The sequence below is a fragment of the Didymosphaeria variabile genome (genome assembly GCF_027946475.1).
Source record: "Didymosphaeria variabile strain IMI 356815 chromosome Unknown scaffold_6, whole genome shotgun sequence".
Taxonomy (NCBI): Eukaryota; Fungi; Ascomycota; class Dothideomycetes; order Pleosporales; family Didymosphaeriaceae; genus Didymosphaeria; species Didymosphaeria variabile.
Genome location: NW_026611625.1, coordinates 3,498,352 through 3,525,114, shown reverse-complemented (window position 1 = coordinate 3,525,114; position 26,763 = coordinate 3,498,352). Strand labels below are relative to the sequence as shown.

General features: G+C 51.8%; 9 protein-coding genes across 9 annotated transcripts; 5 read left to right on the top strand and 4 right to left on the bottom strand.

Annotated features, from left to right (window-relative positions):
- Positions 1 to 4,889: 4,889 nt before the first annotated feature.
- On the top strand, positions 4,890 to 6,556 carry N0V89_009071 (uncharacterized protein; the record flags this gene model as incomplete). The annotated part of the gene is made up of 6 exons (XM_056217824.1): positions 4,890 to 5,197; positions 5,244 to 5,327; positions 5,379 to 5,504; positions 5,553 to 5,985; positions 6,035 to 6,338; positions 6,393 to 6,556. The coding sequence occupies 6 exons, from the start codon at positions 4,890 to 4,892 to the stop codon at positions 6,554 to 6,556; spliced, it is 1,419 nt and encodes a 472-aa protein (XP_056069380.1).
- A 361-nt stretch (positions 6,557 to 6,917) lies between these two features.
- On the top strand, positions 6,918 to 8,452 carry N0V89_009070 (uncharacterized protein; the record flags this gene model as incomplete). The annotated part of the gene is made up of 3 exons (XM_056217823.1): positions 6,918 to 7,772; positions 7,835 to 8,042; positions 8,115 to 8,452. 3 exons carry the CDS (start codon positions 6,918 to 6,920, stop codon positions 8,450 to 8,452), a joined length of 1,401 nt encoding a protein of 466 aa, XP_056069379.1.
- A 200-nt stretch (positions 8,453 to 8,652) lies between these two features.
- Positions 8,653 to 11,213, bottom strand: N0V89_009069 (uncharacterized protein; the record flags this gene model as incomplete). The annotated part of the gene is made up of 2 exons (XM_056217822.1): positions 8,653 to 9,247; positions 9,304 to 11,213. The coding sequence occupies 2 exons, from the start codon at positions 11,211 to 11,213 to the stop codon at positions 8,653 to 8,655; spliced, it is 2,505 nt and encodes an 834-aa protein (XP_056069378.1).
- A 1,362-nt stretch (positions 11,214 to 12,575) lies between these two features.
- On the top strand, positions 12,576 to 13,879 carry N0V89_009068 (uncharacterized protein; the record flags this gene model as incomplete). Its single annotated transcript, XM_056217821.1, has 2 exons — positions 12,576 to 13,534; positions 13,582 to 13,879. 2 exons carry the CDS (start codon positions 12,576 to 12,578, stop codon positions 13,877 to 13,879), a joined length of 1,257 nt encoding a protein of 418 aa, XP_056069377.1.
- Positions 13,880 to 14,751: 872 nt separating this feature from the next.
- Positions 14,752 to 16,083, bottom strand: N0V89_009067 (uncharacterized protein; the record flags this gene model as incomplete). Its single annotated transcript, XM_056217820.1, has 2 exons — positions 14,752 to 15,062; positions 15,117 to 16,083. 2 exons carry the CDS (start codon positions 16,081 to 16,083, stop codon positions 14,752 to 14,754), a joined length of 1,278 nt encoding a protein of 425 aa, XP_056069376.1.
- Positions 16,084 to 16,698: 615 nt separating this feature from the next.
- Positions 16,699 to 18,735, bottom strand: YRB30 (Ran-specific GTPase-activating protein 30; the record flags this gene model as incomplete). Its single annotated transcript, XM_056217819.1, has 1 exon — positions 16,699 to 18,735. One exon carries the CDS (start codon positions 18,733 to 18,735, stop codon positions 16,699 to 16,701), a length of 2,037 nt encoding a protein of 678 aa, XP_056069375.1.
- A 963-nt stretch (positions 18,736 to 19,698) lies between these two features.
- Positions 19,699 to 21,916, top strand: SUP35 (translation termination factor GTPase eRF3; the record flags this gene model as incomplete). Its single annotated transcript, XM_056217818.1, has 2 exons — positions 19,699 to 21,791; positions 21,847 to 21,916. 2 exons carry the CDS (start codon positions 19,699 to 19,701, stop codon positions 21,914 to 21,916), a joined length of 2,163 nt encoding a protein of 720 aa, XP_056069374.1.
- An 804-nt stretch (positions 21,917 to 22,720) lies between these two features.
- Positions 22,721 to 23,774, top strand: saf4 (the record flags this gene model as incomplete). The annotated part of the gene is given in 2 exon segments (XM_056217817.1): positions 22,721 to 23,025; positions 23,042 to 23,774. The coding sequence occupies 2 exon segments, from the start codon at positions 22,721 to 22,723 to the stop codon at positions 23,772 to 23,774; spliced, it is 1,038 nt and encodes a 345-aa protein (XP_056069373.1).
- A 1,528-nt stretch (positions 23,775 to 25,302) lies between these two features.
- N0V89_009063 (uncharacterized protein) lies at positions 25,303 to 26,431 on the bottom strand (the record flags this gene model as incomplete). The annotated part of the gene is made up of 3 exons (XM_056217816.1): positions 25,303 to 25,444; positions 25,687 to 25,998; positions 26,064 to 26,431. The coding sequence occupies 3 exons, from the start codon at positions 26,429 to 26,431 to the stop codon at positions 25,303 to 25,305; spliced, it is 822 nt and encodes a 273-aa protein (XP_056069372.1).
- Positions 26,432 to 26,763: the final 332 nt, after the last annotated feature.

Below are 26,763 nucleotides of genomic sequence, written 5' to 3'. Positions count from 1 at the left end.
TATTGTACAAAGTAAGAGGCGCGCAGAAGATGTGGCTGCAGGTCAGTGATATGGCTGCTTGGGCTTGGAGATAACCTTGGAATAGTCGCAGGGGTCGATGACGCCAAGCTCCCGCCAAGCTCCGATGACTAACGCACTGTGACGCTTTGATTCGTCGCCGCTGCTTGAAACGCGCCGTGTCGTCTGCGACTACCCGCCCGCACATGCTCCATTCACGCCGACTGGATCAGCTCCCAGCTGCAATGCATCTCAACATTGTGAGCCTATCTCCGGCGGGTCACATCCCTGCTTGCGCGCACGCTGAAGGTTGCCTGCGTGCATGTGCGCTTTCACTCCATGAGCGAGTGCACAGTGAGACCCACAAAGACCAACAGCCGTCTACCAGCAGGAAAAGCCGTTTGTGCAACGTTATTGAAGACGTCTAAATAGTATATATAGATGAAATGATGTCCTGAAAACAGATACTAGAAGAACGGTTTGTGAGTATACACAAGACATACGAATCGAAGTTTCCATGGCTCTGGGAAAAGAGTAGCAAACGACTACAGGCGCGAGTGCATTTACAGAGGACCATCCACCACTGAGTCGAAAGCCAATCCAATATTCTATGATATGTGCTCGGAGCAGAGGAGCTTGGAATGTTGTAGCCTGGCGTCGAAGATGACTGTTTCACTGAAGAAAAGCTGATGGCTGAAGAAGACGGCTTCACCGAGGTGCTGCTCGGGACGTTATACCCGGGGTTGAAGGAATCTTCTTGACCGATGAAGACGAGATCGCTAAAGAGGTTGGTTGAAGGGAAGAAGAAGGCTTATTAGATGGAGAGCTCTGCACGTTATATCCCAAGGCCGAGGAAGACGGCTTGATAGACGAAGAGGGAACAGCCGAAGAAGATGGTTTGATAGAGTACCCGTGCTCTTGTACCTGAACGGTTGCCACGTGCCTGGAAAGCACAATTCATCACGTATCCACCCTGATGACTTACTATTCCTTGCGCCACTTTTCTTGAATTTAGTGCTCGCTACTAAACGTGGAGATGATACAACCCAGGATCAAGCAACCTTTCAATTTAATCGTCAAGAGTTCAAATAGCACGGGCGCTATGGTCAGCTTGTGGACTCGGGTGATCAATGCGCTTCGGAGTTGGTATAGCTGCGCTTCTTTATCGCGGTTCTATACTTACCTTTCTGCTAGGCATATATAGAGATTTGAATGACAGAGTTCCCATCTACCAGAAATGACGCGCTTATGTAAACGTAGTTTTATCGGCCATCATTAGTGAGATACATTGCGACATTAACGATGAATGGGACCTGGCATTGAAGCACAGTGTGAAGCCAGAATGAGAGCAATAGTAGTGATAGTACCTCTACTAAAATATGGTCGTACCAAGAAACAGAGCTTGTGCAGTATATACTGGAAGAGCACTGACCACATTAGCTAGGCTGATCTCGCTCACTCGAGCTGGGCTAGAAGCTTAGCTCCTTCACCCCTTTCCATCTTGTTTAGGACAAAACTCCAGCCAAAGGCTGCAAGTGCGACAAGTAAGAGCCAGCTCCACCAAACAAGACCAATAGCGCCAATGTCGATGCCTTTCGCCAGAATGATGCCGCCGATGACAGGGCCTATCGCGCTTGAAAGTGCGCTCAAGGTACTACCAGCGCCATGCACGGTTCCCAATACATTTCTTCGTGGCGCAGCTTCCGTGAGGAGAATGACGCTGCTAGGCATAGCCATCGTCCTTCCCATGACCTGTAAGAACAGGACTGCGGCCATCGCAACCCATTTAGCGGTTTTGTGTCCCGAGAGTAGAGCCAGGTATGGTGCGAGTAGATATGCAGTAGGGAAAATAGAGCTCGCTATACGGAAGACGCCGAGATTGCCGACATGTCTCTGGATGCGCGGGTAAATGAATAGCTGAAGAAGGATTCCACAAATGCCGAATGTGGCGAGATAAAGACCAACGGTAGGCGAGGCGAGACCCAGGCCGCCGGTAAAGTGAAGAATCGTAGAGTTCGCATTTGGAGACGTAGGCATGCTTAGAAATACCGGAAATATGTGGAGGAAGGTCGCGTTATGCAGTGGGAGCAGACCAAAAGCAAGGAGGGTCTTGAGAAGAGGACGTGTCCAGATGCCACGACGCCGAGACTTACGTGAGGCACCTTCATCTTGAGTCGGAGTCGACGACCCCGAGGCAGGTTCAGTGATCATTACATCGGCCGTTAGCGGTTGGAATTCTTCAACCTGGATTGAGGAATAGCCGGAACCAACTCTTCGTATCCTTTTGGTGATGAGGTCGGAGATGATCCTGCCAACCACCAGCCCAGGGTCCCAGCTATTTTCTCTTGAAGGCAGACTTTCTTTAAGCCAGAGGGCAGCAAATACTAGGCAGATAGCTAGAACAGCTCCGTTGAACAGCGCCGGGAGAGCATATGGATACTTGAGTGCCCAGGCAACCTATATCAAAGATGTTCAGTGAATGCAGGCAGGGATGCCATGATTAGGAGTACTCACACCGTCTGGTTGATGGTAAAAGTTTAATAAGCCTGAAGGGCCAAACAACCACGGAATGTTCTTTACTGGATCCGCTAAACAACCACCAATTGCCAATGCCGCAACGCGCCCCGAATTGAACACGACCGGCAAGGCTAGGAAAGCCCGAGTGTGATACTTCCGTTCTTTCACAATTTCAGCGGTCATTGTCCGCATCACGCCCAGCATTCCATTTGCCATTCCGGCCAACACCCGCCAGAACAGCAGCATCCCTATCGTTCTCGAAAAACCGAAGGCCAGGTTTGCGACGACACTGATCGATAGTCCCAGAAGAATAGCTGGCTTGCGGCCATATTCATCCGATAATCGACCCCAGATCATGGATGTCGACATCTGACCTAGTGGGTATGCGGCGACCAACAGACCGGTCAAACGCGAGATCTGCTGCGGTGCCGATGGATGGTCTGGGTCCGACAGTATCGATTTAACTAGGTAGTAGAGATATGGCAGCAAACATGCATTCGAGAGTGGCGTGGAGAGACGACATAGTGCCAACAACAGCAGCTGTTTCTTCTGTGGTAGGCTTCGCCAGGTGACCTTCTTTTCCACAACACTGTCCTTCGTGCCAGGTTCAGCATGTTTCGAGTGACATCAATATCTCGTGGCCACTTACTTCGATCCCCAGGGAGTCAAGAGCTTTCTCGCCTTGGTGTCCTGCTGCGGTGGAAATGCATCAGCAGGTATACATGCTGGAAATGGCTGGAGGAACGCACCTTCCAGCAACCTGGCCCCTTCAGCGCCTGCCCTGTCGCTCATAGTGGCTGACTATCAATATGGTTCGCTCATCGGAGTAGGATATCTGAGCGGATCGGAGGTTGAGCGGCTACTTGCTCTCGGCCATGATACATGCCAAAGTTGTTCAGAATGGCGACGCTCGGTGAGAAGGCACGACCATCCCTTGCAGGAGTGACGCAGCGCTTTTGAGCCTCACTCTTACCCGGTTGGACTCGCACAGACTACATGGCGATTTCACCATCTTAATTGTCCTGAACTGACCGAGCCAAGTGCCTTTCCAATGCTCCGCACCGCTCCAATCTTGTGCAATGATCCCAATTAACTGGAGTTAAAGGTAGATTGAACTGGGCAGGAGCCGGGCGATCATGTATCACGGAAGATGACATGGTAGATGCCATTGGCCGAGGGGCTGTTCCGGGGGAGGCGCCGATTCGCTCGTGTAACACCCTGTCCCTGCTCCGCAATGCAATTAGCCATGATGATCAATTGCCAAGCAGCTCACTATCTCTTAGCATATGACCACCGAGGCAGAAACAGACGTGTAGATTGTGTGAGCGGGCATGTCAGGATTGGAGTTTGGGACCCGACACTTGTTCCACTGTTTGCGATGCGGCCTATGCAAGATACACAAAATGCGATTTAGGTTCGAGGCAGAAAGATCTATCCATGAGCCGATTTGTTGCGGAACTCGAATTTAGGGGAGGAAGACGCGACGTAAAGAGAGCGGGGATGAAAGACGCAGACTAGGCTCGAACAGGCGTGGCATTTCCTCATACCACCCCTCGTCCTTCGCACTGCCACCAGCACTGCTCGATCCGCTTGATACGATAGAATAACTGTCTTTACTGGATTTCCGTTTGAACAAGCTGATGCATGCGTGTCGCGATGTGCGACGTAGACGAACATTGAAACTATCACGAGTGCTCGTAATTGTGGCATGCACAGTTTACGTACTGCAAGTTCTCCAGCTTGCAGCTACCCTTGGTTGCGGCGGGGTGATTGTCGCACACCTTGCTTTAACCAGTCCACCTGAAACGAATCCTCGAGCGTCTACACGTGTTCCACGTCGGACGTGGACACAGTTACCGGGACGCCACAACCTACCCTTCAGCCTATGCCAGGGAGGAAATACGACCGCTGCATCTTGACTTCTTCCACCCGGTTCTTGCTATTCGTCACCGAACTGCCGGTCTTACTAAAAAACGTGGGGGAACATGAGGACCCGAACGCCACCCTCGACACGAAATGCAGAAGAGTCTGAGTGTGAGCCCCCCTCAAATACAGATAGCATCAGACTCTTCGGTCCCACTAATACCCGCAGTAACGTCGGGAACCGGCAGCGGCCAGCCTCTTCTGCCGCCTCAGTTTGACGCAATGGCGACCTCGTCAGCAGCTTCAGCAGCCAACTTGCCAAAGAAGGCATCCATCCGCATCCTGGTCGTCAGTCTCTTTTTCGGGCTGGCTTCTTTAGCATGGGGGTATGTGAGACTATACTCCAACTTGCTAGGCTAACGCGGATTTAGGTACAACATTGGTAGGCTATGCGTTCCTACGCCTTGCCAGGCAAGAGTACTCCCTGGAAACTAATATCTAATTCAGGTATCATGGCCACTATATACATCCATCCAGGTTTCATACAATCGCTTCATAAGCCAACGAAAGCGATGACCGGCCTTATCACTTCGATATACTACCTTGGCACGTGGCTCAGCTATCTTTTCGTGTCACATCCGCTCGCTGATCGGTTTGGGAGGAGAGTAGCTGCAGCGACTGGCGTTTTGATAACGGCAGTCGGCGCTGCTATCCAAACAGCTTCAAAAGGACATGGCGGTGTAGCAATGATGATAGCTGGCCGTATAGTATGCGGCGTTGGGCTTGCCATTGTGTCTACGTCGGTTCCACTGTACCAGAGGTACGCCGACTACAATTTCCGATACCACCTGCTAACGAATGCACAGTGAGATTTCGCCCGCGAAACATCGAGGACGTTACGTTGTCATCAATCATGTTGGTCTCGTCGCCGGCCTGGCCATCGCTTTCTGGTAAGCACCTTTGACAGGCCCACTCGTATTCAGCACAATTGACGTGTGCAGGGTTGGCTATGGTATCAGCCACTGGGAATCGGCACGTGGAACTTACTATGGGTGGCGTGTCTCAATGGCGCTGCAGTTCATACCAGAAGCTGTATTCCTCTTTGGAGTATTCTTGTGTCCTGAGACGTATGACTTTCACCATGCACAGGAAACCTTGCATTGACAATTGTGCAGTCCTAGATGGCTTGTAGAAAGCGGACGTATTGATGCTGCTAAAAGAAGCCTTGCATGGCTGCGGGCATTAAGTCCCACTGATCAGCGTGTCGTTGTCGAACTCGAGGAGATCGAACAAGACGTACAGAACCGGCGAAGCGCCACCGAGCAAGGGTGGACTGTACTCTTTACCAATCGACCTCTATTTAATCGACTATGGAGGGCAGCACTACTACAATTCATGGCGCAGATGTGTGGAAACACCTCCATGAAGTACTATCTGCCGTCAATCTTCATGAGCCTCGGTATCGAGCGCAAGTTGACCCTCATGATTGGTGGCATCGAGAGCACTTTGAAGATTGGGTGCACAGTAATCGATACTTGGCTCGTCGATAGATATGGTCGGAGACTGACACTAGTTGCATCTTGCCTCGTTATGAGCTTTGCTCTATTGGTAGGTCTCTTCCTGATGCATGCCAGATTAGTTTCTAAGTTGTTCGCAGTTAAACGGTGCATTGCCACAGGCATACCCAAACAACATCAATCACGCGGCTGACTATGTGTGTATATTGTTTATCTTCATCTACACTTTCGGTTACTCTATAGGCTTCGGTCCGGCTGCTTGGGTATATGGTTCTGAAATATTTCCAACCAACTTTAGAGCTCGCGGGCTGAATATCGCTGCTTCCGGCAGTTCTATTGGTTCAATCATATCGTCCCAGACTTGGCCTATCGGTATGAGTAAAATTGGTTCTAAGACGCACTTCATCTTTATGAGCACAAATCTAGTTTCTGCAATCATCATTTGTAAGTTGTCTTCTAATCGGATCCCACGGTGTAACCACCACTTACGATGAATAGGGCTCTTGTATCCCGAGACTAGCCAGCGTAGCCTCGAAGACATGGAGTCGCTCTTCAACAAGGATTATCAATCCCGTCATAGTCTCGAAGTCGAGCATGATACGTATCATGATCACGATGAGGAGGGCGCAACATCTCCGGTGATAAAGGCAACATCGACCTGAAATATAGGAACCGCTTTCTAGTCACGTAATTGCAATGGTCAACTTACAAGCATGCCAAATCCTCATAGAATCGTCAAAGTGGAATGTATCTGAGAGACTCAATGACAAACGAATCGAGAGTCATGAACAGACGTGCATCTCTGTCCTTTTCCACCTCGACTTTGCGAGTACTTCGATGCGACTTAATTGCTAGAGGTAAGACCCACAGGAGATCAGCGGCAGCCTAGCCGCTTCCAGCCCCCCCCGGACCTGCATCCCATCTAATCAGATAAGATTTTTCCGACTCCACCTCAACACGCACAACATCGTTGGCTCACCCTTCTTTCCGCTCCCGGGACATAAGTCCTCTTGGCCAGCCAAGATGACGACAAAATACACAATCCCTCTCATCTACCTCACCTGTTTTCTCTTCCTCTTCGGCGAGACCGTCCAGCCTGCACCCCGCCTCGCGATCTACGAGTCCATCGTCTGCCAACAGTACTATGGCTCGCCGGGCCCTCACGACTGCAAGGTTGCGCCCGTGCAGCAGGAACTGGCCTTGCTTGGCGGTATCGAGCGGTTATCGATTATTATTCCGAGTGTTCTCGCGATACCTTTCGCCGCGCTGGCGGATCGCTATGGCCACTCGTTCATCCTGGCCATCGCGATGTTTGGCGTATTGCTGGAAGACGGGTGGCCGTTTCTAGTGACGTGGTTCCCGGATGTGTTTCCTATCCGGTTGATATGGCTGCATTTCGTGTTCAGCTGTGTGGGCGGGGGCTTCACGGTTATAGTCACGCTTCTGCACGTGATTATTGCGGATGTTGTGAGCGCGGAAGAACGGACGGGGATGTTCTTCCGTTCACGGGCTGCGGGTGTGGCTGCGAGTATTGTGGGGTATGCTACTAGTGGGCTTATGATGAGGGTGAATGATTACTTGCCTTGGGCAGTTGGCCTCGTTAGCCTTGTCCTTGGCACGGTGACAGCAGCGATGATACCGAACCAGACTGTCGAGGAGGCTACCAAGCCTGCCGAAGCCGGCGGTGAATCTGCAGGGTGGAGAAAGAGATTGCAGAGTACGGCTGAGGCTCTGAAGGAAGTTGCCACGCTCCTGCTTGGGAATAAGCAAGTAGTAGCTATGCTGGTACTGGTATTTTTGTGCCAGCTGGGTTTCGATGCAGGACCGCTCATGCTGGCCATTTATGTCTCAAAGCGCTTCGGTTGGAGCTTTTCGGATGTAAGCAATTACCAAACCCGTCATACATCAAATATTGATGGACGCTTACTATCAACTTGTAGGCTAGCTTCCTCAACTCGCTTGAGATGAGTGTGGAACTACTCATGCTTGTGCTTGTCCTTCCACTACTTACTATAATCTTGTCTGCCCACTTCCCGAGACTCTCTCCCGCTATGAAAGACAAGCACATCGCAGAATGGAGCCTGGTAGCCCTTGCGGTCGGACAGCTCTGCTTGGGCTTTGCACCTGTTGTAGCTGTAGCTATCTTGGGTACGTATTCATCTTGTGGGCGACTGTCTCATCACCAACACATGTGATGAGCATTCACTGACCGTAATCTAGGCGTCATTATTCTAGCCATGGGAGCAGGCCAGGATTCTCTACTGCGCTCTTTAGCAACAGAGCTGGTTCCTGCTCGCGATATCAGCATTCTATACTCGGCTATCACCATGTTGCGTGCTATTGGAGGCTCCATCAGCGGTCCAATATATGCTTGGCTGTATACTGTTGGCCTCAATCAGGAGCATGAGGTGTGGCTTGGTCTTCCTTACATTGTTGCGGGTGCATTGTTCCTAGTCGCGTTGGGCCTACTGATCGCCTTGTCGGTACCGGAAAGAGAGGGATACGAAGCGATCGATGATCGGGAAGAAGAAGAAGAAGAAGAAGAAGCTAGTGCTTAAACAGCGAGTGTGCAAGACGAACGCATAGCGTCACATAGGCATTAGCGCCATAGCATAGCATTTGCAGCGATTGCCATTTCATCACGTAATTGAGTAGTGGACCGCGGCGAATCCAAAATAGTAGTTCCATGTGCTCCCTAAAACCAATAAAGGCTTGCTAACTGTATTGACATAAGAATGCAGCCCAACTAACGCAAATCTTACTGTGTGCTCTCCGCTCCTGCAAAAATAGCAATGCCAACCTTTCGCGTCCAAGTGCTTCCCTCGCTGTCCTCGATGGCCACATCGATATAATCAATTCCAGCCGCGGAGCTTGCTGTATATGTCGCGCTGCCTCCACTGACCGCTACCTTTCCCTTCGTACTTCCACTAACCGCAAACGTCGGGCTCTTGAATCCAGCAGCCAGCAATGCGATAAGATCCATCGTCACGCTCTTGCCGGGGCTAACGAAAGCATGCGGTTCAGCCATGAAATTAACGTACCCCTCAATAGCCGTGTAGCCCTCCCCACCCGTGCTGCCATCCCACCAGTCCGCGATACCGTCGTTGTCAGCATCCCAGGACGAAGCACGTGTTACAGTGGGGAAAGTCTCCAAACCACCCACATCGGCGGGGTCGTCGATGATTCCCGCTTTGCCGGTTTTGGACCCCTTGTACGTCTGCGTGCCAGCGACGGTCTCGTTCACAATGCGCTTGTCGTGGTCATCCATTACAGGCGCACGGACGCCAGTGTCGGATACGACGCGTTTGTACGCTTCGGTCGAGGATTGGGTCTCGACGTGTGACTCGAAGAACCTACCGGAAGCGTCAGCTAAAAGCAATGAAATAGGATACACAGATGAAGGACTTACGGTGAGCTAAAGAACTTCTGATATGACACGCCACCATTCGTAACAGTAGCTGTGCAAGCTACGTCCGAAGTCTTTCCAGTTCCGTCGTCGACGACTTGCGTTGAATTCTGGTCGAATTTGCCGACCATGGAGTTTCCAGCGCAATAGTATTGCTGTACGCCATTGGCGGCATCCTCATACTGAGCATTGAGGTCATAAGTTCGCGTACTGTTGGGGCCAGGCTTGTAATAGTTGTTAACGAAGTTGGCCTGGTTTGCACCACCATCTGTAGTCCTGTCACCGAAGTTGTAAACAACGTTGTTTCGGATATCAAGCTTTCCGGCAAAGAAGGCACTGTCGTTCAGCCCGCCTGCCATAGACCAACTGCGGCCTTCCGCGTGAGCGATAAGATTGTGATGGAAAGATCCCACATTGCCACCAATGCTAGCGGCGTATCCGTGCTGAGTGCCCGCTGGATAGTTTTTGTGGCCTGCGTCATTGAGTGGTTCTGAGATCATGGTGCGCTGAAGTGTGATGTTGTTGGCAGAACGAGACGAGAAAGACTCGTCGATGGTCCAGCTGATGGAGCAGCGATCGAAGATGCAGTGGTTGGATCCCTGCATTCCCATACCATCGATAGTCTCTCCTGAGATTTTGCCTGGGCGAACCCGCATATGACGAATGATCACATCCGTGCCACCACTCAAGCCTACGGGATAGCCTTGAACAACGATTCCTTTTCCAGGAGCTGTTTGAGCCGCGACAGTGATATACTGGCTGTTTATAGTCATACGCGATGTCGTGGTAATGACACCGGCAACGTCAAAGATAACGATACGAGGGCCTGTAGCGACAGTGAGGGCATAACGAAGCGTACCCTCGTCTGTGCTGTCAGCCAAACTCGTGACCTTGACGACCTGTCCACCTCGTCCGCCACGTGCGAACCGTCCCCAACCTTCGGCTCCTGGAAACGCAAGCTGCCGACCACGGAACATGTACACACGTCCGATATATGTAGAATTGCCCGCAACAACATCAACGCGCCAATAGAAAGTATCCATAGTGTTCAGACCAGTGAGCGTTGTACTTGTGGTATCAATTCCAGTGGCGACACTTTCGAGACTTGTAGGCTTGGTTCCAACGTACACGTTGTATGACGGGGCTAACTCTCCAGATGGTGCACGCCATGAGGCAGCTAGTGAAGATGTGCCTTCGAAGTCGTTCCACTCGTCTTTATTCGCCGGGCTGGGGAAACTGATTTGCTGCACAAGTGAGGGACCATCGATCTCGATGCCGTTGAGGAAGACGCGACCATCTCCACCGCTAGGTGTGTACACAATGGCTACTGCAGTTGTTGAAGATGCAACGTTGAATTTGATATAAGAGTTGCCAGACTCATATATATTGTCCACCCGTGATGTCTGATTGATTCCACTTGCCACACTTTTCCCAGCTGCTGTGATGGAAAGTATGGCTGGACTAGCGATGCCCTCCCAGGTGTTATGCCAGGTAGTCAAAGTGTGACTACCAGCTGGAAGTCCAGTAATCGTAAGTGTGATCTCACTATTGGTACCATTACCAGTCTCGGTAGTTATGCCTTGATTGACAAGGCGTTCGCCGATGGACGGAAGAGGCCGGCGGTATTGTTGTTTGTACTCTCCGCCCTTCAATGTAGTGCTAGACTCCAGCTCGAATGTGATGTTATTAATGGTTGTCGAGCCCCAGGCGGATACCGGCCACCTTGACCAATCAGAGTCTGGCAGATCTCGAGCAGTTGGAGAGTAGAACTGCACACGCATCCTTGTCGCAGCATCAGCCGGAGCCGCGATTCTAGGATGAAAAGCATGTTCTTGTGCGGCTATGGGCGTAGCAGATGTCAGACAAAGAGCGCAGAGAGCCGTGACGGCTTCCATGAAGTCTAGGGCTTTCATGGCGTGCGATACAAGTTGTGGGAGGCGACGACCTAGTAGGCGGGTATTGAGAGTTCATTCTTAAAGACATCGTTGCGGGTCAATGTCGAGCGAGGAGGTCTTACTCTCTTTTGGCGATTATTGCAGGCATTCTGTAGGATTCGTTGTAGTCCTTCCACATAAAGTACGATCGCCCTCTTCCTGCGATAGGAACAATAGATTCGAGTACAAACGTGCACCATGTTCATGTAGCGCTAAGCTGAACCATGTTAGCTTGCTTCGCGATGTGCGGATTGTAGGTTAGCAAAGTGACCTTTCTGGTCGCCAAGACGGCAAATTGATGCTTAAAATGACGGTATTAATTAAGGTACCCAGCGACGGTACCTATATTTGCCGCAGGAGCTTAGCGATTCGTGGAACTACCACTAGAGCGAACAGAGATCGCCCAGGCATAGGTTCCCTCAGAAAGGGACCGTGTATTAGCGGGGTGAACTATATATGTCTTACAACGGTGCTTCCATACTCGTGCGCCCGAGTAGTCAAGGTGCTACGTAGCTTACCACCTGTCGCGCATCTACCATACATACCATAGGTATCCAGCGTCGGTCTTTCAAGGTCTCTTACGGGTCTTCAGCTCCACACGTGACACGCGGGCTGGGGAGAGGAATACGCTATGCCACGCGTAGAAATCTGCCCTACATCGGAATCATATATGTTCATCTGAGGTTGTGCGTGAGCTGAAGTGTGCGGCGTACTCTATGCTATCCAAGGTTAATGCATCAACGTTTGCACCTTCTCGCCGTAGTAAAGGAATCACTACTTGTCAGGGAGTGTATGAATACTAGAGCACTTGCTAAGGGTCCGGCGACCTTGGTAATACCTAGGAACGTGCGCATACATCCCGACCGACTGTAGCGGAGCCGGCTCCCCACGTGTTTCGCCGCTAACCGTTCGCGATGCAACTACCGTCGTCGAGCACTATCTCAAACCTTGGAGGGAGGGGCAAAGAAGTAAATATTTTGTATTAGCATGCGCGAGGAGGCGCGTCGTAATTGCTAGGAGCGACGTAGTGACATGAAATGGTTGATTCCTGCGGTGCCGGCAGGAACCGCTGAGATTGTACAAGATTGTACAATCCGCGGTAGCCTCATTTGGCAAATGGAGTTGCCGTCACCTTACGGATCGGCAAGTGGAGTTGCGATAAAACGAAGGAGATGTCTGATTGAACGGGATTTCGAATCGGAGCAAGCAGGTAGGGCCGAAGGCTTGGTACAACGTGGGGTATCATACTTAAACTATCGTCTCCAAACTGCTCGCTCATTAGTAACAGTCTCCGCACCACGTCCAATATTAGCTGAAACTACGACAAGAAAATCCGATACAATGAACTCATTCATAATCTGTGATGTCCAGATCTTCACCGGAGAAGACACCATCCCAAATGGCTTCATCCACGTCTCCTCCGGGAAAATCAAAGCCATAGGTCCCACATCCAACATCCCCCAGCTCTCGATCCAAACATACTCAAAGCCAGGACACACTCTGCTCCCAGGCCTCATCGACTGCCACATCCACGCCGACATGGGCAACCCCGTCGCCCTCCCCCAAGCTCTCCGCTTCGGCGTCACCACCGTCTGCGAGATGCAAAACGAGCTAGTCAACGTGCAGAAACTCAAAAAGCAAGCTCTAGAACCGGACACCGCGTCCTACAAGACTGCAGGGCAGGCCGCGACCATTGAGAACGGATGGCCTATCCCTGTTATCACGGCACATGATAAGAGCGAGGAGACGCTGGCGGAGATAGCAAAGTGGCCGAAGCTGTCGAATAGGGAGAACGTGGTTGAGTATCTTGAGTGGACGGGTAGGGAGATGCAGCCTGATTACATTAAGTTGATGCATGAGTCAGGGACGAGCATGGGGATGCCGTTGACGAAGCCGAGTGTTGAGCTTCAACGCATTATCGTCGAGGAGGCGAGCAAGAGAGGCTATTTGACTGTAGCGCATGCCACGAGCTTGAACGATACGCTGGAAGTGCTGGAAGCGGGTGTCAATGGGTTGACGCATACTATGTGCGACCAGCCGCCGACGCAGGAGCTTGTCGATGCATATAAGAAGAGCAACGCTTGGCTTAACCCAACGCTTGCGACGGTGGGGAGTCTCACGGGAGAGGGCAGAGAACTGCAAGATAGATTTGCACATGATCCGAGGGTGAAGGGTCTGATTGGCGAGAGCGAGATGACCAACTTGTGCAATTGCATGGGTTTTGCGGCACAACACGGTAAAGTGGAGTATGCTTATGAGAGCGTCCGCATGTTGAGAGGTGCGGGTGTAGATATTCTCTGGTGAGTGCTCAACGAGATTCTCATTCATAATTACTGATCCCAAACAGCGGCAGCGACGCAGCCGGTCCAGCTGTGGGCACGGCTTTTGGTCTCTCGATGCATCAAGAACTCTACCTCTTTGTTAACAAGGTCGGCATGACACCTAAAGAAGCCCTCCGATCCGCGACAAGTTTGGTTGCGAAGCGCTTCCAATTCGATGATCGTGGAAGGCTGGAAGAAGGACTGAATGCTGATCTGCTACTGGTGGAAGGTGATCCACTGAAAGATATTGATGCAACATTGAATATTAGGGGTGTATGGCGCGAGGGTCGGCCGTGCAGCGCACATGCATCGAAATTAGATTAGATTTACAAAATGTGGAAATTGTATCATTCATTGTGAAGCTTTATGTTGATGAAGGATACAGGAGGTACGATGCAAGCATCCTTACCTCTATGCTCGCTCACCGACCTCGCTTATGTCCTTACTCCTTCCACACTCTCACCAAAAGCCGCCCATCTCTCTAACAGCCTCACCTCACATCCGCTCCCCACTATTACATCTTCACCTCCTGGCGCGGTGCAATCCATGTGAACCACTTATCAGGTACGTGGCGCTGCAAATGATAATCCGAGAACAAGAGCGGCTTCAAGGTGTTGAAGATGAAGCAGACAAAGAGTAAGCCGACGAGCAGCCATTGCCATGCTGGATTCCACCGGTAATGGGCAGCGTCTTCGATGGCTTGTAGGTCGGTGAGGTTGTGGGCGAGGCTGCGTGGAAGTGGTAGTGGCGTCATTTCGTGCTGGGAGTAGTTTTTGTCTGTGTAATCTTGTTTTAGATTGCTTGTATTCGTGAGAAGTCCGGACGTGGTTGGATTCGACTGCGGGTAGGGAGAGTAAACAGGTTTTATGGTAGGGTGTAGTTGAGTGCGTGCATTGTGAAGTTGGTATATGCGCATTGTTACGGTACGAACGTAAACTGTAAGATTTTCGTGAGCTAATTTTTGGTCAGTGGCTTCATTGTGTCGCGTTGCACCCGTTCGTAAGCTCGCTATGGAGTCCTTGCGCTCTGTGTCTGAAAATGCTGTAAGAATTACTGGCAGAAGGTCGTCTCAATGATCAAGATTGACACACATTACTTCCAAGCCTGATCTGGCTATTTACAGAAGCCGGTTCGTAAGCCTTCCAAAACGCCTGATATCCGCATAAAATCGCTCGATCAATCGTCTGGTAAAAAGGCTACTCCCAATCTTCCTCGTCGCTCTCCTCAGTCACAGCCTTCTTCTTCTCCTGCGGACTGCCTGGTGCACGGCTTGTTGCCCCGCTCACTAGATCGTAGCTCGCATCACTGTCTGCTACGCTCTTCTCATCGTTTGATCGCCGCGGTTGCGCAGGCTTCAGCATGTCTTCTGCAGCCGGTTTAAGCGTTCCCTGTGAGGCGGCAAGGTTTGTAGCGGATTTTGCGGCTTGGGGCGTAGAAGTGGACGTCTCATCAGCATCGGACTCGGAGTCCTCGTCCCATCCCACTTCTTCCTCGGTTGGCGCGGATGCTAAGGGACATTAGTTCACGATACAAATGTAGACACGGTGCGAATTGGACATACCCTTGAGCATCTCCCTCCGCCTTTGCTCCTCACTCTCAATGACATGCCTCAAGAAGTAGTACCTCTCCCAAAACGCACCATACTCGACCCTTTCAGGCACTAATTTCTCCATGGCTGTCCTCAGCTCTGCGTGCTTCTCCAGGTCCTGCGCAATCTCATCCGTCTTTTTCTCTACGTTGAACCCATTCCTCCAAGCTTCCCATTCGGGGCTCACAGGGTCCTTAAGAAACGAATCCAAGGACGAATGAATAACGTGTAGCTGTGCATCGAAACGCGTAGCGTGCACCACCTTCTTGCCAGAGCTATCCTTCGATTCGAAAAGCACCGCGCCTGGGTTTCCTGAGGCATCTTCGCTGGGCGGCGCAATCGTCACGGCGTCGCGGAGGAAGGAGCGGATGTTGGTGCCGAACTTCAGAAGGGCTTCGTCGGCGGCGTCTTCGGCTTTCTCGATGTCTTTGAGGCGTTTGGCCGCTTCGGCGCGAAAGCGACTCAACATGCCCTCTGCTTCCTTAACAATGTCTGCGGGGAGCGACTCTGGGCGGTCGGGGTGCGCATCTAGGTCTTGCTCGGCGGCGGCTCTGGACGTAGACGGTGTGGTCTCGGCATCGGTAGACGAAGCTTCGCCGGCGTTGACGGAAAGGTTGCGCGTATGTTTCATGATGTTTGTAATGCCCGCTGTTGCTTGCTTGCTTGCTCCATCGTAGTATTGCTCGCCCTGATCATTGTCATGTGTTAGGGAAGCTTCCTTTAATACGCTCGAAAGACCACGAACCTGCTTCTTCACTGTACCGAGGAAACCGCCAAGACGTGCGGCCCATGGGCTGCTCGAAATCGCCTTGTATGCATCTTGTACCTCGCTTTGGAAGTTGTTGGATGCGGGCGCGGTGGTGTCTTTGGTAGCCTGAGATTGCGGGGCTGGGTCCTGGGGGTAGGCCTCCTCTTGTATGTGATCGTATGCAGAGTCCATGGCTATAACAAACTGCGCAACCGCAGCAGCGACGGTGTCTACAGATGTGCTTGCGAAAGTTAACGTATGCGGGCCGGTGTGCGTGGTGTGAGAGCTTGGCTTGTTGTCCTCGGCACTTGAGCACTACTTGAGGGAGCTACGAGTAGGGTTGCGCACACGGCCCCTGCATACTAGCCTGGAAATTGAAACCTACGTAACACCCGGAGCCTTATCAGCACGTGAAAGCTTATTGCCGTTCAGCCTGTCTTGATCAGCCACAATGGTCAATGAAGCATTTGGCTTTCCGAGCAAGGCGATTCCCTTCAATGAAGACTATTGCAGCCGGTGGGGTACAGATTTGGATGTCAAACAATGCCTTTTGAGACCGCTCACTAGCGAACAGAACTTGGAATAATGTCTCTATTGTTTGAATGATTACCACCACATACATTTTTGCACCCCATACCAAGTGGAAGAATTACAAATACTCTGGCATTCGGTGCACATGCTCCGTTCATGCGCCGTACATGTTAGTTTTAAAGAATCAATATACATCTAAGCCAAGACGCCCATTGTCTATGCATACTGTCATTAGTATCGTAACAATCGCTTGTCGCTAAACAAAAGGAGAAGCATTCATGGAGACTTGGTGCTACTACTTGGTGGAGTGTCTGGCGTTTCATTTTCCCTTCCCATCTGGATTACACCCGATGTAGCTTGCGGTATCCGGGGTGAACTAGAAGTAGGTGGCGCTGTAGGAGGACCGCGAAAGCTTGGCTGCTTGATCCCCCTATACTGATTCGGTCGATCGGTGGCTCGTCGCAAGAGCGGACTGGCAGAGGATAACGACGAGCGAATCTCACGCGACGGCAGCGGAATGTCTGCAGAGGACTTCGAGCGACCGCCTCCAACGGGTGAGGAGTCAGGCAAGGAGGGCGACATAGGCGTCGTAGACCGAGAGCGCGGGGATGCTTTACCATGCGGGTAGCCCTCATAGTCAAATCGCCCTTCACCTGGTGACGAAGGGGTTGTATCATCGTACCCGTTCGTAGCGTCGTGAAACTCATGCTCTAGATACTCCTCGCCACGTCGCTTGATTGGGCTCTCATCATACGGGTCAAAGCCCACCCTCATACGCGCCTCTCGACGGACGCGACGTCTAAGTTCGGCATCTCCGCCGGAGCCTACAGTGCTGCTATCAGAAAGGAAGAAATTGAGAAGCTCGTCCGGGACAGCCAGGTGTGACGTTTGTTGGAACTGCTGTAGGGCAGTAAGACGGACGAGCATCTCAAGGAGAGATAGCGAGGTTTTGATGGCCGGAGCAGCGGTAGGTGCCCGGGCCTGCTGAGGGATGGGGAGGGAGCTCTTCTGCGGAGAGGGTATGAGTTGAGTGTCGGGCGGTGGTGGCATCGACGTTGTTGGTGTTGAAGGTCGTAGATTCAATTTGGAGAAGTAGGAGGCTAGACCAGGAGACGCAGACTCGGCATGCTGTGGGGTTGCCGTTGCTGACGATGAAGTCCCAACATCGAGGTCAGATTCGTCAATGTCGGAGTCGGAGGGCGGCTCTTCTGTGTATACCTCAAACGCCATCCACTCCAGGTCTAGGTTCGGAGGAAGACGCCAAGGGTGAATTTGAGGTTCTTCGACAGGCAACTCAGCTGTAGGAAGCTCTGCCGTCGACTCACGGCGTAATTGCTCATCCAGTTCAGTTTGTTCCTCGTCTGGCTCAGAATCACCAACGGTATGTGAGCCGTCAGAGTCATATTCGTGCTCCACGTCGTTTCGCTCCATCATACGGCGAGGGGGCACAGCGTGAACATCGCGTTTCAGCAGAAGGATAGGGTTGTTCGTCTCACCGTCCGTTCCGATATTGAGAATTTTTCCCGTGTCAGCATAGAAGATCTTGGAAATCTCATGAATGGGAATTATCTCTCGGATTCCCGCAAGGCCAACGCCATTATATGGACCTGGTTGCTCTTCACCCTCCTCAAATGTGTGCACGCGGTCATCTTCAAGATCTTCGACAATCAACAGCTGGTACGCGAATTCGTGCAGGCGTCCTTCGGAAGGAATATGGCTGTGCTCGCGTTCGTCGCCTCGACCGATGTCGCCCCGAAATGGTTCAGGATAGTGGTAGATATTATCAAGTGGAACCCTCAACAATACAACGCGAGCTTTGTGCATGACCTCTTTCCAGGTCGTCTCCCGGATGCCCTCTTCGTCCAGGGCCCTGTTCGCATGTCCGGAAAACAACATGTACATGGAGAGGTAAAACGAAGGCCCTATCTGCTGTGCTCGAGGCATGTCCATGTTATATTGTGTGTCGCCATGTGTCAGAAAGGTGCTCGCCTGCAACATTCTAGACGGTGAGACAGTCGCCGGAAGAGTGGTTGACAGATTGACGCCGGACGTTGTGATGGCGAGGCTGATCAGTGGCACTGCATCTTCAATCCTATTGAGCAGATTCTTGATCTCAGCGATGATCAGACGCAGTTCAAGATCATTCTCAGCGCGCGACTTGCTGCGTGAGCTCCCTTTGCGGGCCAGCTTTTCCTCGCCTACAGCCTTAGCAAGGCGCACGCCTAAGGACTGGATGTCGAACCGAAGAGACTTGGTCAAAGTAACAGCGGATTCTAATGAGGTGTTTCCACGCGCTGCTATCAGTTCAATCATATCAATCGCTGGCGAGATGATCTGTTTCGAGGGGTTAGTGATTTACCCATGTTAATGTTCAATGGCACCCACCCTGATCTTGCCTTCGAGCCGTAGCTGCAAGGCGGCCAATTCATGTTTCTCGCGACCTTCCACAGTCTGTTGCACACCGATGTTAGTTGGGTTATTTGTGCAGCACCATGCTTAGAATCTGAAATCTCTGCGCTATCCCAGGAAAGGCGATGAGACCAAGCCGTAGGGCTTAGGTACGGTGTGGATTTTGTTGGGTTCACGAACCTTGAGTAAACGTCCACATTGTCGGATGGCATAGCCACTGGTGATCGTAATGCCTGTACGGACGGCGTAATTGATCGCCTGCTGAGTCACCTACACATGAAAAAGAGTCAGTGGATCCTTCATAGAGTCACCATTGCATCAGAGGCCAGAAAGTACGTTCTGATTGCAGTCCTGGTAGAGTCATACCTTTGACAGAAGGACTTCCATATTGACTGTATGGGTTGTTCGGGGCGCCAATCAACGCGTGGACGGTCTAGTGGGAACAATAATGCTCCAAGAACAACGCGCCCTCAACGCCGAACAAGTTGAAGCGAGGGCTCTGTGACAAGGGGAAGGCCGGGCGAGAGAGTCATCATCTCGGCGAGTTTGCTGTCTGGAGGCACGAACCCGTCTTCTTGTTTGGAGTTCCTGGTCTGTGTCAGGCGCGGAAGGCACCCACCAGCCACGGAAGTCGCTGCCCAGCAAGTTTGCCCCGCGTCAGAGGCCCACCACTACCGCACACTTTTTGCCCTCGCACCTCGCCGCTCCCAACGCCAGCTCCGTATAAAGCCTGGGCCGTTCACTTGCCATCGCTACATCGGCAGACACATACGGGTCTTACCTTTTGCTCTGCGTGTTCGGATACGACGCCGCCCTTGATTTTCGCTAGCCCCGCGCCCCGCACACGAACGCACACATACGCACACCATGGCAGACTCGTGGGAGCAAGAGGAGGACAATCTGTCGCAGCAGGCGCAGAACCTCAACATTAACAACAACAATAATGCGCAAGGTCAATTCAGACCTGGTGGCGCTTCGTTCACTCCAGGCGCATCGTCGTTTACCCCAGGCGCGCAGTCGTTCACGCCTGGGCAGCAATATCAGCAGTATGGCGGAGGGTACCAGCAATACGGGCAGTACGGACAACAAGGATACAGCAACTACCAACAATATGGACAGCAGCAAGGATACCCTCAATATGGCCAATACGGACAACAGCAACAGCAGTACGGGCAGCAGGGCTACGGAGGCCAATACAACTACCAGCAACAGCAGAACTTTCAGCCCCAGCAACAGCAGCAGCGCCAGGCTCCTGTTCAGATTGCGAAGAGAGGCGACAACAACGCTCCAGCCGCTCCGGCTGCTCAGCCGAAGAAGGATGCTGAGCCCAAGGCGAAGGTTCTGAGCATTGGAGGAGATGCTGCGCCCAAGGCAAAGGTCCTGTCAATCGGCGGTGATACCGTCGCTCCCAAAGTAGAGAACACGGGCGGAACCAAGGTCCTGAGTCTAGGCGCCGCGCCCGCTGCTGCACCAACTGCAAAGGACAATGTCGACACCCAGGCACCTGAGGCTGGAGCGAAGGTCGCTGCAGCAGTTGCCATCGAGAAGACCGGCGAGCCGACAAAGGCCGCCAGCCCCTCTGGCCGGACGTCACCCACTCCCTCGACAGGCCGCAGCTCGCCTAGCCGAGCTGCCGAAAGCAAGAAACAGGTTGTCGATCTGGAGAAAGAGCAGGAAGAAGACGTCGACGAGGCCGTTCTCGCTGAGATGTATGGAAAAGAGCACATCAACGTCATTTTCCTGGGCCACGTTGATGCCGGCAAGTCTACTCTGGGTGGGAGCATTCTCTTCGCCACCGGTATGGTCGATGAGCGGACAATGGACAAGTACAAGAGGGAAGCCAAGGACGCCGGTCGCGAAACTTGGTACCTTTCCTGGGCTCTGGATCTGACCAAGGAAGAACGATCCAAGGGCAAGACTGTCGAAGTTGGAAGGGGGTTCTTCGAGACAGAAAAGCGACGATACTCTATTCTCGATGCACCAGGCCACAAGACGTACGTTCCGAGCATGATCGGTGGTGCGGCTCAGGCCGATGTCGGAATCCTGGTCATCTCTGCCCGTAAGGGTGAGTACGAGACAGGTTTCGAGAAGGGAGGACAGACTCGCGAGCACGCTATGTTGGCTAAGACCCAGGGTGTGAACAAGCTCGTCGTCGCTGTCAACAAGATGGACGACCCAACGGTCGAGTGGTCCGAGGAACGATACAAGGAGTGCACAACGAAGCTTACAATCTTTCTGAAGGGTGTCGGCTACAACCCAAAGACCGACGTTGCGTTCATGCCCATCAGCGCTCAAACCACTGTCGGTATCAAGGACAGAGTTCCCAAGGATCTTGCACCGTGGCACGACGGCCCATCGCTGCTCGAGTATCTCGACAACATGAAAGCTCTCGAGAGAAAGCTCAACGCACCCTTCATGATGCCAATCTCTGCCAAGTACCGAGATCTAGGTACAATGATTGAGGGTAAGATCGAGTCTGGTGTCATCAAGAAGGAAAACAAGTACCTCATGATGCCCAACCGAGATACCATTTCGATCTCCGCGCTTTACGGCGAACAAGAAGATGAAATCACTGGAGCTGCGTGTGGTGACCAGGTCCGTGTCCGCCTTCGTGGAGTTGAAGAAGAAGACATTCTTCCAGGATTCGTTCTCTGCTCTCCTAAGCGACCCGTACACTGCGTATCATCATTCGAGGCTCAGATTGTGCTTTTGGACCTGAAGAGTATTCTCACAGCGGGTTACAACTGTGTACTGCACGTGCACGCCGCTCAAGAAGAGGTCACGTTCGAGGCCTTGCTCCACAAGCTTGAGAAGGGTACCGGCAGGAAGAGTAAGAAGGCACCCGGTTTCGCCACGAGGGGCATGTCGATCATTGCGCGACTCAAGGTCACCGGTACTGCCGGTGCTCTCTGCGTTGAGCGCTTCGAGGATTACCCTCAGCTTGGCCGCTTCACGCTTCGGTAAGCCTTGCTAACACATTTTACAAATCTAGGAGAGACGCTAATTATTGGACAGTGACCAAGGACAGACCATCGCCATTGGTAAGATCACCAAGTTGATCACAGACGATGCTACCGCTGCTTAAGCGGGTTGAAGAGGTGGCCGTTGAGCCAAGACGAGTTACAGGCAAGTCGCCACAGCTTAGGCTGCGACTGTTTCTGCGACCCTCAAGAAGGAGCAAGCCGCGCGAAGCGGTTGGGGAGACCGACGTCTCTGGGAAGGGTCCGCACTGTCATGTGGGTTTAGCATATAGACATCAAAAGAACCTGATTTAGTTCTCTGCTGCACCCAGCATTTTCCATTAGTGCTTCTAGCGTACGTAGATTCAAAGGATTACAATATATAAGAAGGAACCTGGAGAGGAACTTCACTCGCTGTAACATCTTCAGTGTCACTTTTCCGAATGAGGCAAGCCTACCGCTGCGAAAGGGCAACAAAGACAAGCCTTTTAGTGCCGTAATCAACGGATAACCTTAATCTACTTTCCTGTCTGGGAAATACACGGTGGTGAATCTGAGATGGAGGATGAAAGAGCCAAGGGTGAGCATGTCAGATTATTGGGTCTGTTCAATTTGGTGCACTCAGTCTTGAGTTACGGCACGCATGACATAACTGTATCAATGATGGCTCTCCCGGTGTCACGTGTTCTACTTTGGCCCATGGACTCACCAAAAAGGTCATGCTCTAGGTATTGAATGTTGAACTTTCAAGCGTGTTTTAGCGATCATGGAAGTTAGATGAGTCGACCAACGTCCCTTTTGAAGATGCGCGGGAGATCGACCAAGCTCTCGCAGCCACCACCGCCACTTCAACTTTCCCCACGCCATAACACACAACTGCACACCACAACACCACCTCCACCGCGCACGCTGCGCGCTCCTCGCCCACCATGCAGGGCTTCAACATGGGTAGATACTACCCGCCTGACGCCTCCAACGCTCCCACCTTCAACACCTCGAACCCGCTCGGCTCTCGCGCAAAGAAAGGCGGCGCGCTCGTCGTCCGCTTCGAGCTCCCCTTCGCAGTATGGTGCTCGCACTGCACACCCCCCGCCATCGTCGGTCAAGGCGTACGCTTCAACGCCGAGAAGAAAAAAGCAGGAAACTACTACTCGACGCCGATATGGAGCTTCCGCATGAAGCACACGGCGTGCGGCGGGTGGTGGGAGATCCGCACGGATCCGAAGAACGCGGAGTATGTTGTTGTGGAGGGGGCGCAACGGCGGGATTACGGAGAAGAGAAGCAGGGGAGGGGAGATGAAGTTTTTGAGCGAGGAGGAGAGGGAGAAGAGGAGGACGGATGCGTTTGCGCGGTTTGAGGGGAAGGTTGAGGAGAAGGGGGAGCAGAGGGGGCATGCGGAGAGGATAGAGGAGCTGTATGATAAGGCGGAGGTGTGGAGAGATCCGTACGATGTGAACGCTAAGCTGAGGCGGGAGTTTAGGGAGAAGAGGCGGGGGTGGAAGAAGGAAGATAGGTTGAAGGAAGGGATGCAGGAGAAGTTCAGCTTTGGATATGAGATCGCGGATGGGACAGAGACGGATGATATGCGGGCAAAGTTGGTTGACTTTGGCGCAAGCACGCTGGATGACGGCGTGGAGGAAGCTGTGAGAAAACCGCTGTTTACGAGCGTCAAGGCGGCAATGACGGAGACGGTCTCGAAGAAGAAACTTAAATCAGAGATTGCGGCGGAGAAGAGCCGTCAGAACTTACAGCAATCGCTTGCCGGGAACACGAGAGCCTCGATCGATCCCTTCCTGTCCGCGGAAGCGAAAAGTTCCACTAAGCTGAGCTTAGGGATCAAGCGCAAACGGAACGAAGATGGGTCCGAAGATCAGAAAACGCAGTCGCCCGCAACGAAGTCAATTATAATCGATCAATCAACAGAAGTCCCAACAAAAAGACCTACCTCAGCCGCTGCTCTGGTGGACTACGACTCAGACTAAGATCACGAAGCCTTGCCAGGTAAGCCGGCATTGGTCTCCATCAGATCACTTGATACTTTCAGCGAATGATACCCCCTACACTTGTAACAGTGCCAAGTCGACGACATATTATCGTCCAGCAATAGAAATGTAAAAATAAATCTCTTAAACAATACCCACAAAGGCCTTCAACTTGATGTAAAAATCAGCTTCTTTTGAAATGGTACATTGTACGGTTGAGGGCTCGCAAGTCATTTTGCGCCCTTCCCGATCCGTGGTCATTAAACACGCTGAGTCGACTTCAACTAAAGACTGCACTTGACGCACATTACAATGTTCTTGCCGATTCTACCTCCACTGGCCTTCGTCTACAATATCACCAACACACCACTCAGAATTGGAAGGCGGAGGGAGAGCAAGAGAGGGGGAGAGGAAGATTGGATTGGTTCTGAATCTGTGGGATGATGGCGTGGATGCCGCTAGGGAGTTTCGCGATTTCATTCCGCCGCCGATGGCTAGCGATATAAAGGGAGGAGTCAGAGAGTTTAGGGTCAGTGCGGTCAATCAGTATAGATGGCCCTTCCCTTTTAAACAGCTGTTCGAATTTTCGATAGAACACGCGGCAGAGTTGGTGTGCTCTGGTGCGAACGAAGTGTTGAAGAGAATCAAAGCATTTATACAAGAGGGGATGAGTCAAGTGACCAACACGCTGTTGCTCCAATATGTGTTCAGCTTGGTAGTTGCGCTTCAGGAAGATGGGATTGTACAGCTTGTGGAAGTCAAGCCAGTCGGGGCGTTGAGTGGGTGTAGAGTTTATTTGGTCCACTAGGTAAGGGATAGGAGGGTGTTGTATGGATTGCAGGAAGATGTGGGTTTTTTGTTACGTCGGAGGATGTAAGGTGGCAGAGAAGCTGGTGTAAAGGAAGGCGCTACCCAGGAACGGTTCGGGGAGGCGTGAGGAGTGAGCAGGGTACTACCGGTTATTTGACGGCTTTCCCTTCGTCAAGTCTTCTGAGACACGGATAGATGGGTTGGGTTCGAAACGCATTAGATTTACGCATTATCAAAGGGTCTTAAGCGGTGAAGAGGCGATGCCAACCACAAGAGAATCCGTGGTGGAAGTTGAAAGCCTCAGAGACGCGTACTGCCACACACAGGACAGCGGTCTGGCATAGTGAGTTTGGAGTTGAAAGTACCACATTCCGTACAGACCCATGTGTCTGAAGCAGGGCCTAACTTCGGACTGCCATTCTCAAAGAGGCGCGTGGTGGCTTCACTGAGATCATCCCTATCCGATTCGGACTTCTTCTTACTCCAGCTCTTATTAACAACCCTTTGGTCCTCACTTGAGTTGTTTACGTCGGGACCTGAGCTCTTACTTCCTCTTCTGGACATATTGCTGCGTCTCGCTTTGAGATTGAATAAACTTGTCGTCGGCGGTTTCGGTCTCAATTCCTCCGTTACACGAAGTGTCGAACTGCCAGTATCGCGTGTAAAGTCTGACACCCATCTATAGGCCTCTGACTGCATAGATTGTGTTGGAGATACATTATCGGTTTTTGTTATTGTTGCAGACTTTGAACTGAATTGGTCCTCCTTTGGCCTCGATGGTATGTAAACATAGTTCCGAGACGCTAATGTTTCCGTTGGTGTGGTCTGATTTGCTCGTGCGCCTCTCATCCTGGAATTTGCTGTTACGACGCTTGAAACAAGCGCAGAGACTAGGACAGTAGCCATGTGAGCTGTAGGGAGAGTGGCTAAGGGCCAAAATCGCCGACCCATTCCCCCTGTGGTTGAACTGTCTACGGATTGCTGTTGCATAGCAGCTTTCTCTTCAAGGAAAGACTTAAGCGCCAACAGCAGTTGACTTTGCTCTCTCATAGCCTTCTCGAGCTCATGATGTTGAGCACTGAGCGCTTCTTCGAGAGTCGACCTGTCAGAGTATGATGAACCTTGTTCTGGTTGCGCGTTTGCCTGCTGGTCACTTTGATTGTTTGACGGGAGCGCTGTAGTTTCTTCGAGGATATTTTGAAGTGCATCTAGCTGGCCTGTCAAGCTATCACGCATATCAATGATACGCTCCAACTGGTGGTCGTTCTGGACCTTCTGGGTCGCTACGCCATGCTGGAGCACATCGATCTGCTTCTGTAATTCAGTAGGTACGTCCGCTACATGAATAGCTTCCACTATCTGCAGTAATTGATTTTGCTGTAATGGCTTCTGTGGTGTGCTCGTGATACACTTCCTGAAAAACTGTCGTAAGTTACTGATCACCTAAAGGAAGCAGTATGTGAACGTTTGAATACTTACAGGACTTGCAACGCTAGCAGAGAGTTCACAGCTTGAAGCGGTTGTTCCACTTGTATCCGAAGCTTCTCTATCTTGCCGGAAGCATCTTTGATGGTATACTTGATGGTAGATTTGATCTTCCCTAAGCCTGATTTCGTAGGCTGTTTCCCAAGGGCGGCTTCATGCTTATCGAGGAATTGTTTGAACTCGGACAAAGGCTCCTTTATTACGTCGACTAGCTTCGCGACATCCTCGGCGATGTCATCCTGAGGCGTGGTCTGGATGTAATCGCTCAAGTGTTTGACTGTTGACACAAGGCTGCTGAGGAAGGCTGCCTCGGAAGCGAACTTGCTCGATGCTCCACCGGAATCTTTGAAAGAATCGAGCATGGTAATTAGTAGTTTGGTCCCTGCAATGAAGTCGCCCACCGAAAAACCAAAAGCTGGAGCTACCATCGCGGCGAAGTAAGAGCTTCTGGAGAAGGCAAGGAGGAAAGTGAGGGTCGGGAATTCTAAGAGCCGGTGAGTATATGAGGACGCGGTGGCTTTTCTCCACGAATTATTTGATTGGATGCTTCTGATTTAAGGCTGCCGCAAGGCTGAAACTTACGCTTCTCAGGTCTTCGGAACTTCTTTGGTTATCATTGCGGAAAGAAACCACGGTGACCGTTCCACACTCTCCAGCATTGCGGACACGTACACGCGTTCCTGATTTTTGTCAA